Below are 15930 nucleotides of genomic sequence, written 5' to 3' on the forward strand. Positions count from 1 at the left end.
GATCACAATGCATCGGTTGCGCTGGCTTGTCCTCGTGCTGCGCATGTGTTAGGTGGAATTCCACACGGATCCCTCCCTACCATTCGCACTCAGGTGCTGCTACGGCCGAGGAGTCTATCTCACCCAAGTTTGGCCAAGAATTCGGGACGCTTGCCGGTCCGGTATCAAGACGATATCCGATTTGTCGAAATTCTGGACCCAACAGCCAAACATAGCCCATTATTGGCCGAATGCCGGTTACAAATCACGCATCCAGAACGTGTCGGAATTTCCAGAAAGTAAACCGCCTAACTATACATATGGAGCGCTGTACGGCAGTTCCTGACTTCGTTTTTTGGGCGTTATTATTCCTTGTGCAGCTTTGGTGATTGTTTTTGACGAGAACCCTAGTTTTGGAGGCTCAGACCGAGAACTAAGCTGAGACAAATACCGTTACTACAGCTGACGGACGGGATTTGATCAGCTCCGAGAACTATTGCAGCAGCAACAAAAGCAGTCTAAAGAAGCGTCACTGAAGCTCAGAAACTGCATATCCAGACAGCAGCCATCAGCAGTGGTGGGTCTTCTGTTCCCTCAAGTGATGCAGCCGCGGCCTCAATTACGGAGTTCACTTTCGACCCTCTTTCTGGTCACAGTTTTGACTCCTGGTTCAAGCAGTACGAAGAAATGTTCAAGATTGATTTTTCCAAGTTTCATCATGGATGGAAAGTCAGATTATTGCTGCGAAAACTCGGCAGACTGGGTCATGAACAATACACAGCTTTCATTCTCTCTAAACTGCCCCTCAACCTCAGCTTTGGTGGAACGGTCAGAACACTGTCTCAGATATTCGCCGATCAAACATCACTGTTCAATATCCGTTACCTAGTTGGTCAACAAAGATGGTGATGATTTCATCACGTTTGCCGGTGTTGTCAATGCAGAATGCGAGCGCTTCAAGCTCAGCTCAATGACGGAGAATCAGTTTAAGTGCCTCATTTTTGTATCCAGTTGTCCCAATATGCTGATATCAGAACCTGGCTGCTTAACAGAATTGAACAGGATGCCGAAATGAGGTTGCAGAGTCTCATCACCGAATGTCAACGCTTCATCATCCTGAAGCGCGACATGGCTATGATCAGCCAGTCACGGATAGAGAATGCAATGAATTTGTTTTGTTCACGAACCTCCTGAGCAACCGCATGCACGCAGCACCCGGACAAACTCACTTGCCAAAGCTTTCACTTGAGCACCTCCTACAACGTTATGCATCTGTATTCACTGACGAGCTTGGACGGTCTACAAAAGCAAGAGCCAGTCCACTACAAAAGCAAGTGCCAGTTAACTACTAACCTCGGACAGGCCGGCGCACTGTCGCGACTCATTGACTCAAGTAGATCGGAAACAGAAGCCACCATCATCGCAACGATTGCAATGGAACCGCGGGTAGTATCAGAAGCGATTTGCATCCTCCCAGTGACTGCTGACATGGTCCGCCAGGCTACCGACCAAGATCTGCTGCTGCGACAAGTCATTAGGTGATACCGCAATCAGTGGCCGCAGATCTTACTCATAGGACCGAGTGAGTTGAGTCTTGAAATGCTTCTGGACTCTTGATCTCGATGCTATCCCAAAAAATCAACCAACTGCTTCACTGGAGGCCCAGCTTGAGCACAGATTACAATCGCGACGCCGGACAGACAGGATCCGCAAACCAGTGATGCCTCCCCGAGTGGACCCTCGGCTTCGAAGTTACCTCAGAAAACTTCAAGAGGGGTGTTAGGCTGAGTTCCTCAGGGATCCCGCTTGACCGTTCGCAGTCAGGTGCTGCTACGGCCGGGGAGCCCATCCCGCGGAAGATTGGCCAAAAATTCGGTCCGGCATCTGGCGGAGTTCTGATTGGTCGAAAGTCTGGACCCAACAGCCAGACCTGACCCGGTATTGGCCGAATGCCGGTTGCCAATGGCGCATCCAGAACGCGTCAGAATTTCCAGAAAGTTATTGCCGCTTACAGTATATATATGGTGCACTGTAAAACTGTTCCTGACTTCGTTTTTGGGCGTTAATGTACATTGTGCACATTTGGTGGTTGTTTTTGACGTGAACGTCAGTTTTGGTGGCTCAGACCGAGAACTAAGCTGAGAGAAATACCGTCACAACAGCTGGGGAATTTAGCGTTTTCAGTATCTCATGGGAACAAACAAAATTAAGGACTTTGACAAGCTTTCATTTATTGCTCTGCAACCTGACATTCATTGTCCTTCAAGATATCCCATCTATTTTGTAGACCTCTTCCCGTAGGTGGAGCTTATCTATGCTGAAAATCTGAGAAGCTTTTCGTCTTTATTGGGAATCGTAAGCAGTGCGCATCCCGCGACTTCCTGGCTGCAAGTTTGAACTCTTAACCGTTCGGGCACGAGCGGCAGATCAGCAGTGTGATTAACTCGCACTTATCCTTCAGTCACAATCGTTCCCGTCTTCGAACAGGACAGAGCGTATGTGTTTTGGATGAACTGATCCAAGTATGCACTTTGGATCCACAACTTGTGAGATCATGCTCGTGGACATGTAGTCACTGAACATGCTACTTACAATCCAGACTACTTTACGCATTTGTTTATCTTTTTTTCTTCCCCCAACTGGATGACAATTCGGAGACAAGAAAGAGGAACAATAATCGGATTGTCCCAGTTCATCAGGATGTTCGCGTAACTCGGAACTCGTGATTTCTGAATGTGCGTAGTTTTCGTGAAGAATAGTATAAACACTACTGTCTTCGATTTCTAGGTGAAGATCGCTCGCAGCTGCTGTCAGTATTACCACTAAGCACACCTGACTCAAGGATGGTTACGCCACATGGTCACTTTTTGCGCACCGGTACCTATCGTAAGCATTCGATAGCTCAGCTGGTGTTCGCATATCTTTATTGTATACTGTGCTTCAACTTTACTTAGGGATCTGTTTTCCTACGTATGTGAAGATTCGTCCACCTTGTGATGTACAAAAGTACGATTCACTCCAGGTGGCAAGGTAACGTGCCCAACGTGAACATGTAATTGTTAGTATCGAAAATAACCCTTTTTTCGGTACGATTTACGCCACTTATGTTCTTAAAGCTCCGGCGTTATGCTCACAGGAGACAAAGTAGAACTCAGATGCACTAAACGTCTTCGTGTGTGTGTTTTAAAACCTTCAATTATTCATGAGCCGCCGCTACTTTTGACGCTCCTGATGCATGTGTCCTGTAGACCTTGTCTCAGTCACTCACATTTCCTTTATTCCTTAGGTCATTTTAGGTCTACTCAAATTTTGGCCAAAAACTCATAGTCCCAAAGAGGTGATGTTCCTGAACGAATTAGAGGAGATCCTCGATGTTGTGGATCCAGCTGAGTTTCGCAAGGTCATCAAGCCACTATTTACACAACTTGCTAAGTGTGTTTCCTCTCCACACTTCCAGGTTAGTGAAGAAAAGCCGTTTATTCTCGTTTCTCGCGTTGTTGGTACTTCTAATGGGAAACTAACTTTAGTCCTTGCTTGCGTGATTTATTTTTCTGTTTTATTTTCCGCCGGTTGTATACTTCTCAGTTCGCAACCGTAACTTAGCACACACTATACTCATCCGCATGGTCTCACTTCTACGATTGAGTGTTTTGGTAGGTTATACTTTGAGGACAGCAATGAAAGGTTTCCTCATCCTTAGTCTGTTTTATTTCATCTCTTCTCGCACTGAACAGCTTGCTCGTTATTTGTTTCGTGGTGTATGAAGCCCACAAGTGCTGACAGAAAAAGTTCAGTTGTTAATGCTCTACCAGAACCCGAAAATTAGTCATACAAACGCGAAGTTCTTCCAGTTAGCTTGACAGTGCCCTTCTTAGATAAACCTTGGTCACACCTGATGATGAATATTGGATATTCCGTACTGATGGCACTGAAGACACAGGGTTTGTCTACTGTAATCATGTTACGTGGATAGTTGACGTGATTCGAATCGCACAGTGCTATGATGCTAACGGTCTGTCTCTGGCATCCACAAAGTTCATCTCACTTGATTTTGCTGTTAATGCTTACCAGAACCCGAAAATTAGTCATACAAACGCGAAGTTCTTCCAGTTAGCTTGACAGTGCCCTTCTTAGATAAACCTTGGTCACACCTGATGATGAATATTGGATATTCCGTACTGATGGCACTGAAGACACAGGGTTTGTCTACTGTAATCATGTTACGTGGATAGTTGACGTGATTCGAATCGCACAGTGCTATGATGCTAACGGTCTGTCTCTGGCATCCACAAAGTTCATCTCACTTGATTTTGCTTTCGTTGAGGCTGCAACAAGTGAAATACTTGTTCGCTTCACTTTACCTTTCGGTGCGGCCTCACTCCCTTTCACTTTAATATACTCAGCTCATTGGCCCAATTTTCTGCGTTATCTTTTTTGTACTGAAGTTATTGTGTTTTTGGTTACAGATACTTTCATCCGCGGTTTAGCTGTATTACGTTAGCTACCTGGAACTTCGAAGAGATACTTTTTGCGATTCTCACCTTAGTGATGCAACGCGAGCATTCATGCAGGCCAGTAAATCCGCTTAGAACATTGGGTTCCGTTGATTCATTTCCTCGGAACAGTCAGAAGATGTAGGTTGCGAGGTGTTACATTACACTTCAGGCTAGTCGCAAACCATCACTCGGTATTTTGGGGTAATCATGGTTGCACTAGCCGAGAACAGGAAGAAGGACGGGAAGGTATTCGTGTATGACCTGAGGATCTTAGCGACAGCAGTTTATTTCACTTTTGCACAGAGCTGAAACTTGGACAACTACACATCATAGGCCATTAGTTATTTGCATGGATACCGTGTACTGATCTGCTGGTTCGTCTGCATTGTCATAACTCGTTGGCATGCCTCGTCTCCGGTTGTATTCGAGTGAGACGGTAGTTGCCAGTATAAATGGTTCACTGGCCAGGGATTGAACACATCGCTGCCAGGTTATAGACGGGCCGCTTTTTACCTCTCTCGGGCACAGTTTTCTGATTGCATTGCTTATCGATATAGCATGTGCATTATGTAACCGGCTGATATCCAGCGTGGACGAATTTCCTCCTCAAAAAAGCGTGCGAACTAACTCATCAGTTTTAATTCGATGTTCCCTATGAACCCGTTTGGTACCTAGATTTGACACATGCTCAGACACCGAAACTATTTTCGGATTTTATGTTCGGATTGGCCTGTTTTCCATTCACAGTGTAGTAGCGTGAATCATACTGCGCTGTTGCGAACTAGGACGATTTTCCACCGCTGCTTGGTGAAAGCCGTCCCAAACTCCGCGTTTCAAGTTGCAATCTCTACCAGTTTTTCGAACCTGCTGTCCACATCAATCGGCCAATCTGAAAGCTTAAGGTTTAGGTTTGATCCCATAAAGCCTTCCAACAGCACTTCATAATCTTTAGGGGTGACATACATACTTAACTGGGCGGCACAATAGGCGAAACCTTCCGAGATAGTAGACTTGTAATGAGGAGTCGAGGTACAACTGGACCAACAACGAAACTGCAACTGAAAGGTGATAGGGGATTGTCGTGCCTGATGCTGCCATGTGTATGAAACTTGATGGTAGGTTACCTTAGACATTTATGCATCCAGAGAACTTAGTGTTTAGAGCTTATGGATGCAACCGGAACACATTAATCGACAAACACACTCAGCATATATATATATATATATATATATTGTCTGTAAGTTAAGAAAAACCGCTGTTAATCACTGAAACTGTTGATAGTAATCTAGCAAATTCCTTGAAGTGAAAATATAATCAGTAGATCTTCGTCTAAGCAGAGCTTGATTCTCACATATTATCTTAGTACTCGACAAATCTGTCAAGCTAACATCCGGCCGCTACAGTTACTAGGATTGAGCACAATGTCCCGCAATGCATATGGAGTTAATTGAAAGTATCTTCTAGGACGAACCCTAATAAATAATTATGGTTCGTTCCGGGGCAGTTTGACGCAAACCAGCGTTGTTGATTCGATTTCTTCAGCAGCGCTGAAGAGAAATCGGTAGCATAACAGTGAAATCCTAATGTTTTTTGCTGACAGTGGCCAATTCCGATTGTCCCATTCATGATCCGCTGTGCCGGATTTAGTCCAGTTACCCAGACGTTCGGAACACTCATGATCACTGAAATTTTCATCACAGGTTCTTTGGTCTAAATTTCTCTGTGGAAAACAACTGCAAGACGTAACATGACAGGATTATATTGCTCTCCTACGTCATGCACTCCGAACCTCTCATCCCTTAAACCCATCTGACGGTCTTGCTCAACACAGAGCGACAGGCGAGCTCCAGTCTTTTTTCTTAGGCTTGGTTGAATCCGGTGACGGTGGAAACTCATTTATATATTTTGTTATGCGGTCGGATGTATTGCTAGCGAATGTCGCCTGTGGTGCTGAAGCTCCTGACAGGTTCTGTTCTTTTAATAGTATTTGCGGGAAAACTGACTGGAACTTTTATGGATATCTTGCTTCGTACTTCACAAATTTGATTACATTCAACCTGACCTAATCATATCCCAGGTAGACTCTAAACTAGAATCCTTGTACATCAATTATACCCTTCGATTTCAACAGGTGGCCGAACGTGCGTTATATTTTTGGAGTAATGATTATATTCTTCAACTGATGCATGATCATGTGGAAGAGATTCTACCAATCATGTTTCCTGCTCTCTTTCGCACGAAACAACACTGGAACAAGTAAGTTTTCAGAATTGTGAGTTTTCTTCGTTTTACTCTCTTTGTGTTATGCGATACCCATTTCCCGATGGAGCCCTAATTAGCATTGTGCTCTTTACAAAGCTCGTAGAAGGCTACCTCGGAATAAAATACATTATACGCCTTATAGGCTTTAATCGAGACACAAGACCCAGGGAAGTGGAGAGACAGATCGGGTTCGAACCACGAACCTTCTGGTTAGCGAATTCGCGCTCTAGCCACCTCGTCCACACCTAGACAAGAGGTTTACTAGGGTCCTCGACCGAAGCCCCTGGCTCAAAAGCCTGACCGCGCCGCACCGGCGTTTTTCGGGAAATGCAAGTGTAGTACCATTATTGTAGAACAAGGTACGGTCCACTCTCTCTGTCAGCATCACCAGATACTCAGAGTGAAATACGAAACACCTGAGCTCGTTCTCCCTGGCTTTACCTGCATGACCGAAAATTCCCATGGCCACCAGCTGCCACTTATCTGGAGCCTGAAGCTAACGTAGAACTCTGGACGGTAAACGTGGAACCTCTACGGACTCAGAGGTTTATGGTTGTACCACTGGGCTTCTGATCCGGACGACCCTTCATCAGCGTTGTTCAAAGATGGAGATGAAGTCCTTAGCCAGCGCTTATCTGACATGTATGCATGCATTTGAGTGAAAGACACTGTCCCCGATAATTGGGGAGGATCATTACTAGTGTCCATTTTCAAAAACGGAGCTCGTAACGAGTGCGGTTACCAAAGGTGGATCAGTTTGAACCCGGTCATAACAAGATCGATCAGGAGATACTGGCTTGAGAGCAGCAAGCAGGTTGGCGGCGTGGTAGGGGTCGCGTTTCCAAGACCTTAACACCCTATCAGGTGCTAGAACAACACCATACGTACAGAGGAGCCACAATTTTAAAATTCCTGAGTTTCAAAGACGCATTCGACTCGGTTGACCGGTCTGTTCTCTTTAACACGCCTGCTCATCACGGAATGCTCAGGAAGTTTGTGAACAAAATAAATTCCTTGCATTCTCTGTCCGTGACTGGCTGATCATAGCCATGTCGCGCTTCAGGATAATGAGGCATTGACATTCGGTGGTGAGACTCTGCAACCTCATTTCGGCATCCTGTTTAATTCTGTTAAGCAGCCGGGTTCTGATGTCAACATCTTGGGACGACCGGAGACCGGATACAAAAATGTCCAGAAAGTTTGTGAACATAATAAACTCCTTGTATCCTCTGGTCTTCCTGCGTGTGAGTATATGCACAGAGCTCTCCAAAAGCTTCCATGCACGAAACGGTGTTCGTCAGAGCTGTCCACTCTCTCCATTTCCATTTAATTTCGTGATCGGTGAGATAATGAGACGAACCCCGTCAAAACCCCGGTGTTCAAGCAGCCGCTGATGAAAACCTTGACGATCTGGAGTATGCAGACGACATTGCACTCCTCTTCTATGGAGAAGGGTTTTGGATGAACTGAACAAAATCATCCCTTCCTTTGGTATGCACTTCACATCCACAAAATGTGAGGCCATGCTTGTGGACATGCAGTCACTGACCATGTCACTTACCACCCAGGGAGAGGCACTTGTATTTGTAGAGGGTTTTAAGTACCGTAGAAGTTGTTTTAGTTCCGGTTGTGGTGTGGAAAGTAAGGTCACTCCATGAATACGGAATGCTCAGGTCACGTTCGCTAATTTGAGATACCTATGGCATCAAAGAGGTATCTCTCAGAATCTCAAGGAACATGTGCATCAGGCTACAGTACGGGCTATTTAGTGTACGTTTGTGAACCTTGGCCTGTTCCAGCAGCGGGACCGAGACGTCTTCATGTATTCGACAGTCGTTGTCCCAGGGCCATAGCTGGTGTGGATTGGTGTCAGCTAATCCACAAGGAGGCCGGAGACAGTGCTGTTTTGCGTGCCCAATTCATAATGGCGGAAGCAGAGTGTTGGCCAACTCTTGAAATGGAAGGAGAGTGAGATGGACCAAGTGGTCAGAACGCGAATGTACTGACCGGAAGGTCTTTGGTTCTACCCCGCCCTCTGCCTCTCGACTTCTCCTGTCTAGATTTGGACAACGTGGCAGTATCCCAGCCCTCGTGTCTCCTTCATGTGGCAGGGCTGCTAGGCACCGAAAGGGTGCTGCTGCTGAATGATTATTATTATTTCTTTTCATTGAAATGGAAGGAGTGTTGTGAAGGAGGTTCCGAAATGGTTGGATGCAGTCGGTGCGACTCACCTATAAGGATAAGGACCACGTGATCCTCACATCGCTTGGTTGAAGACGCTGCAACGTATTGCTGGTCATCGATGTGCACGGCGTCCATGTTGTTTCTATATGCATTGTCTGAAGGTGTGTGCACCTCGGAATGATTGTAGTGAGCTGGCACTAGGTCCTTTCGCTGCTCAGCTTTTTTTCATTCACCATAAGGCTTTTAAATAACGTTCAGCTTAGCACGCTCCAGGTGCCTAACTGTCATGCCACCCGAATGTTGCCTGAGGCATGGGATGCTGTCACGTTGCCCAAGCCTAGTCGAGTAGCAGAGGTCGGATTCGAAACACGACCTTCCGGTTGGTAAATTCGCGCTCGTTGGGCCATCTCGCTTTCAAATAAATCACGGTTGTACGGCAGCGAAGCATCAGTGTTGAACGCTGATGTCATGCTGTCCATGATGATGACGATGGACTGTCATAGTTGAAGACTGTCGCTTCTGTGGCACACCTCGATTCTGGTCGAACCATAGTGTGTCTGATAGTTCGCTTTCGACCAGGCCCTGGCTAGTCAGTAAAAAGCATACTGAACCACTAGAGAACAGTCAAAGCTCAGTGCTATGACATGAGCTAGCTTTGCACTGAGCCATCCTAGTACTGGTGACAAGCCTAGGGACGAAGAATGGTTACTTGTAAAAGGAGCTGTACGGGTAATATACAAGGCTCTATCCCGTTCCTCCGATGCAGTCAAATGACCACTGGATATCTTTGATATCGCCAATCCTGAGGGATGCTTGTAAGTCCATATATGCGGGCAACCAGTACCACGCACACCCGAATTCCGCGAAAAGTTTAAGGAGAGACCGAGAGCTCTGATAGGTAGTGAAATCTATGTAAATGGGGAAGGCCTTTGCCATAACTGTGGTCTGATCCTTCGAAGGTCAACTAAACACAAAGGCAGATCCATGGAAAAAGCTTGATTCTGTCCTACGAAAAGGCATGGGTCACATATTCACCTTCCGACAGGTTCTGGAACAGCCGCACGTCTTCCAGCAACTAACAGTGGTTATCTTCCTTTATTTGAAAGCTGCCTTTGGCTCTCTAGATCGTCGTTTACTGTGATAGTGCGTTTGGAGCAAGGGCGTATCGCATGGATTTTCGGCCCTAAAGACCGTACAGGTCTACAATAAAATCCCACTTGAGTTCCCTAAATCAAGGTCGTCTTTAATCTTTTTCACGTTCTTCATGGATAGGGTCTCACAAGACTCCTAGTCTCTATTGCACGTGAGGTTGGGATGTTCTCAGCTCGCCCGGTTAGAAATAACTAGTATTCAGACGAAGTGGGGATCACGCGGAAGGCGAGTAACACCGACAGCACCAAAGCACTTCGTGATCTTCTTCATACTCCTCTGCCAAGTCAAGGGTTTGCAACCTCTCTGCATGGGGCATGGAAACAACACTGTCCTCGGCAAGCAATGGTTCGGTGTGCGCATCACATGTCCCGACCAACGGTGCTGGATACATTCTTCAATGGCAGTTCCCGTTACAAAACCGGAAACGCGCTTCCTAACTGCCTCATTACGGATTCACCGACACCAACCCACATGAGCTATGGTTCTGAGGCAACGATTGTCGAATACCTGAAGACGTCTTAGTTTCGCTGCTCGAGTAGGTCAAGTCTCACAGCCATACAACAAAACGGACCGTACTGTAGCTTGATACGCACGTCCCTTGAGATTTAGAGATAAGCCACTCTGACGCCATAGATGTCTCAAATTAGCTAATGCGACCCGAGCCTCGCAGATTCGTGCATTCACCTCATCTGTCACACTACAATCAGAACTAATACAACCTGCAAGATACGTTAAACGCCCCACAACTTCCAGTCCCTCTCCCTGGATCGTAAGTGGCGTGTTCAGTGACTGCACGTCCATGACCTTACACCTCGTGGGTGCAAAGTGCATACCAAAGGACGGGATGACTTTGATCAGTTCTACCAGAAACACAAGCGCCTTCTCTTCGAAGATGAGAACGATCTCGTCTGCGTGATCCAGATCGACAACGTTTCATTTACAGCCTATTTGAACACCAGAGTTTTGGAGACCCTCCAGCGTTCGTCTCATTATTTCATCGATCATGAAGTTAAAAAGGAATGGAGAGTGGGCATCCCTGACGGACACCACTTTGTGTGTGTGTGTGTGTGTGTGTGTGTGTGTGTGTAGAGAAGCTTTTGGAGAGATCTCCGTACACCCTCACACATCCGGAAGTCTGAGAATACAAACAACGAATTATGTTTACAAACTTCGGGGGCGTTCCTTGGTGGGCAAACGTGTCAAGAAGAACAGACCGATCAACCGAGTCGAATGCACCTAGGAAATCCAGGAATACTAGAATTTTGGGTCGCTTATACGTACGGCGTTGTTCTAGCACCTGAAGAAGTGTGAAGATGTGTTCGGCGCAACCCCTACCAGGCTGGAATCCCGCCTGCTGCTCTCGAGTCAATGTCCCAGAAGGGGCACCGTAAGGCGCCAACAATCTGGTTACGACGGGGTCAAACTGATCCCCCTGTGGTTACCGCTCACTACGCCCCTCTTTTTTGAAAATGTGCACTATCACCGACTCTCCCCAGTTGTCTGAGATAGATTCCTTTTCCCAAATGCAAGCAACCAGATCAGACAAGCGTTGACTGAGGACTTCCGCTAGTTTTTGAACACTGCGGGTTGGGGGTTATCCGGACCAGGAGTTGGGAGAGAACATATGCAGTCGCAAACCTCCGAGGCCGTAGGTGGTTCCACGTTCACCGTCTAGGGTTCTACTTCACCTGTGGGCTGTAGATGAGTGCCGGCTGGTGACCACGACAGCTGTTCTCGAAGTATTCAGCCCACCGGTCGAGGCGTGCTTCTTTATTCAAGAAGTTCGTTTCATTCTGATGGTTGAGTTTCACTCACAGGTGGTTTCCGGGGACCGGTCGTACGGAGCAACTGAAATAATCTTCGGGCATCACCAATTTTCTGGGCCTCTTTCATGTCTTTGGCTTTCTGTGTCCACCATACTTCACGGTCGGATCGCAAGCTCACTTTCAATTGACGTCTGATAACTCTTCGCATGTTCGGGACCGGCTAGGATATTTCTCCGAGATTTAAGCAGTGTCACCATTCGGTCTGATATCCAGTGCTTGGGTGTGCCTCGTTGGGTCGAGCCACAGGCAAAACTCCCAGCACTATGCAAACAAGTGGCAATCTTGTCCCAGTATGAGTCCCCATCTAATGGTGGAGCATTTAAAGGAAACTCTAGAAAATTATTCTGGTAAATTCGTCTAACGTCCGGATCTGTCAGCCTCTCAGTTGCCAAGCGATTTGTCCGCACCTTACGCAGCTCTGCAAAAAGTAGGGGAAGCGGCTCCGGATGAACGCGTGGCCAGAGTCCACGACTGTGTTCCATAACGACCGACAGTCAGTTATTGGCCTGTGGCATCGGTAACCGATGGCAATGTGATCGGCCGGCCTGCCGTTGGAGGACACCATGTGGCCAGAAGACTTCGGCTATTTTGGAAGTTAGTGCTGCATAAAACCAGCCTGCGATCAGCACACAGCTGAAGCAGTCGTTCCCCATTGTCCGTACATACCGAGTCGAATCCGTGTCGACCTCCCACTTGTGCATGCAAATCTCCGGCAACCAGCACGATGTCTGAGCTTTTAGCTTGCCGCAGTAGGGCATTCAGGGCATCATAAAACCTGTCTTCGACGTCGTCGAAGCTACAGTCGGTTGGGGCGTAGGCAGACACGATAAACAGACATCTATCAACTTCCCGCTTGTCAGGCTCCTTGACAGACGAACCGCACAGAGCCGACTATCAACAGGTATCCAGTCAAGCAAGGATACTTCCGTCCGGTGACTTAAGACGATACCAACCGCCGCACAACTGCCTCTGGATCACCAGAGGTGCGTAGCCGGAAGCGAGTGGAGATTGACGTAGCGGTTAGCTCAATCACTGCGCTCGCATCTTTAATTCTCGTTTCTGAGACACAGCACGCATCAACGCCAAGCGAGTCCAGTGTGAGTGTAAGGGCAGTTTGTTGTCCTGCTTGCTTCAGAGTGCGATCATTGAACGCGGCCAGGTAGACTGGATGTCGAGGCTTGAAGATTGGTTTGGAGATACCTGAGGATGTCGGCGCCATGTGACGAGCAGATGCTGCACGCAAAACCGATGCATGACGAACGGAGTCATCAGTCCTAAGTGCTGGGCCTACGAGGAGAGGGTTGTTAATGGGGCGGGGAGAGAGGGAAGAAAAAGTATGTGAAAGAAAAAGGCGGAAGGCGTCAGCAATATCCTGCTTTCGCTTACCCGCCCTGTTGTATGCAGCAAGCAGGGTGACCCGGCTGATGGCTCCACGAGAGGGCCGATGTGGCATGAGAGTATTGTTAGCTGTGAATGTCATGGTCGTATGAAGGCTGGGATACTGCCAGGGCACCCACATCAAGGCAAAAGGACGATTAGGGTCGTCAACTAAAGCCTTTGGCACAAAATCCTAACTGCAAGGCAGCGGTGTGGGACTGGAAATGCCAGTACATTACCATTTTTACGGGACACGTCGCCACATGTTTGAACCCCCAAACTGGGGGTGGGGGCAGGAGACAGTGTTCGTCAGACCTCTAACCATTGACCAACCTGTGAGTGCCGCGGGGAAGCTCCCCAGTGTTGCTCAATGGATCGCTAAGGTGCGCAGACCGTCACACTGTAAGGTCCAGTGTCTTCGTGACAGAGCTTACGAGAGTGTATGTGTGACACTAACAGAGCCCGTAATACCACGTTGATGAATGGATAGAGGTAGGCCTAACACAGTCTCCTGGCCATCCGTGTCGAGACACCGTGTCGGGACACCAATCGTCCTCCTGTCTGACCGCAGATTAACAGCAGAGCGTGAGTTACACATTTTCACAGCGAACGAAACTTCACCTTCCAGCAGTGGAACACGTGGCCGTGTCAGGCGTCGCAGAGACGTAATGCCTAATGGTGATGATATAAGAAATCTGCGTAACTGACATCTCGAGATGACGTCTGCCAGTGAATTAGAACCGATCAAGCACTTACCTCATAATCGCGATTGCTTATCAATTATACTGTGTTATTATTACTGTATGCCATATTAAATTATATATATATATGTAATATTATTATTATACTGTGTTCGGAGACCAGGCGACTGAAATTTCTAAGTTTCTAGCCCTATGAACTAAGGCACTCGTTTAATTGATTTGACCATACAGTGCAGTCGTGGGTTGCACCATCGTTGGGAAGTCGTCGTAATAGAATGTGGCGCCAGAAGTCGAGGGGTATATCATGGGTATATAGAAAATGAAAATACTGAATCATATGACGGGTATCTGCGGTAAGCATGCAGCACAGGTTGCAGCAATATGGAAGCGTGAATGCAAATTTACTTTCATACTTCTTTCCCTCGTCAAACAATGTCAGCACAGGGCTGGGCGAAAAGAGCTCTTCGAGACACATGGTCTTCTGGCATGCGGAGTGCATGTCCTAACCAGCGTAACCTATGAAGCGTGAGTGATACATCTATCACAGGAAAGTCCCTTCTTCCTCGGGCCACTTGGCGTACCTTAGCATAACTAATCACATGTTCCCACGAGAACCGACCAATGCTTCGGAGACACCGATTGTCAAACACTGACAGGATCGCACGGCCGCAGTGTGAACTCCGTACTTGACCGACTGACGTCACCTCGGCGCCCGAGTTGCTCAAGGTTGGCAAAAGCTGTCTTGACCTTCCAGATCCGAGAAGTAATTTCATCTCCAGACAGTTCACCGGGACTTATACAACTGTCCATGTAAACAAATTTATTTACCACGCCTGGTGGCTCCTCTACAGGCTTGGTATTTGGGTTTGATCCCAACTAGTCCTGTAGCACGTAGTCTTGTAGCAGCACTTTACAGGTGTGAAACGCATGCCAAACCGTGCGACAGAGCTATGTAGGTTATTTAAGACGACTGGCACTTTTGGAATCGTCCGCACACTCAATGCCTGTGGGCGAACGTCCCGGGGGCATTTCGACCCCGGAGGTTTAAGAGGCCGGCAGGGAAATTTCAAATAGCACATAAATGACAAAGTTGATGAAGAAAGTTGTTTCATACCACAGGATGTGTTGAACTAAGGCGAAATCTTCCCGTGTAAATAATTTTATGGGCATGGGAGTAAAGAAAGTGTATTTCGTGGTGCCGCCACGAAGAGACTGGACCTTACCGTGGTGTGGCGGAGACCCATTGAGCTATACTGGGTGGTGTCCGCGCGACACTCACAGTCTCTCATACCAGGTTGGTCAATGGTTAGAGGTCTGACGAACACAGTCTCCTGGCCCTCCAGGTTGGGGGTTGGAACATGTATCGCGACTTGTTCCGTGGAAAAGGTAATGCATTTGGATTTCCCCGCCAAACACCGCTGCCTTGCGGTTAGGCTTTCGAGCCAAAGGCTTTGGTTGAGGAACCTAATCGTCCTCCTGTCTAGGTGTGAGTGCCCTGGCAGTATCCCAGCCCTCGTACAACCATGACCTACATAACTAACAATACTCTCATGCCACATCGGCCGTCGCGTGGTGACATCAGCCGGGTCGCCTTACTTGCTGCATACAGCAGGGCGGGTAAGTGGAAACATGCTACTGCTGACGCCTCCCTTCTTACGCTTTCACGTTTTCCTTCTTCCACCCTCCGCCACCCAAATTCGAATACTTTCTCCGCAGGTCCCAGCTATAGGACTGACCGTGTTGCTCGCCCTGCATCACACTCAGCTGCAGCCTCTGCATGTCCGAGTTTAGTTACAACCCTAAACACTTCGAAGCCTGTTTTCAAACCCCGAATGCCTGCCTAATTAGCCACCTTCAATGTTCGCACACTGAAGCAAGCAGATCAACAGGTGGCTCTTGCGCGTACGCTGGATTCCCTCTGTATTGATGTATGTTGTCTGTCAGAAACAAGGA

General features: G+C 47.5%; 2 protein-coding genes across 2 annotated transcripts in view; one reads left to right on the forward strand and one right to left on the reverse strand.

Annotated features, from left to right (window-relative positions):
- The window catches only part of T265_05702 (hypothetical protein), a gene marked incomplete at both ends in the record, with an annotated part of 15450 nt that extends 13936 nt beyond the window's left edge, over window positions 1-1514 (reverse strand). The window contains one exon of the mRNA XM_009170771.1: window positions 1333-1514. Within this exon, the coding sequence (XP_009169035.1) occupies window positions 1333-1514 (182 nt within the window). The remainder of the gene's footprint in view (window positions 1-1332) is intronic.
- The window catches only part of T265_05701 (hypothetical protein), a gene marked incomplete at both ends in the record, with an annotated part of 91863 nt that overhangs the window by 65128 nt on the left and 10805 nt on the right, over window positions 1-15930 (forward strand). Inside the window, 2 exons of the mRNA XM_009170770.1 lie at window positions 3266-3436; window positions 6607-6731. Coding sequence (XP_009169034.1) covers window positions 3266-3436; window positions 6607-6731 — 296 coding nt within the window. The remainder of the gene's footprint in view (window positions 1-3265; window positions 3437-6606; window positions 6732-15930) is intronic.

Source organism: Opisthorchis viverrini, assembly GCF_000715545.1.
Source record: "Opisthorchis viverrini unplaced genomic scaffold opera_v5_108, whole genome shotgun sequence".
In the NCBI taxonomy this organism is placed as follows: domain Eukaryota; kingdom Metazoa; phylum Platyhelminthes; class Trematoda; order Opisthorchiida; family Opisthorchiidae; genus Opisthorchis; species Opisthorchis viverrini.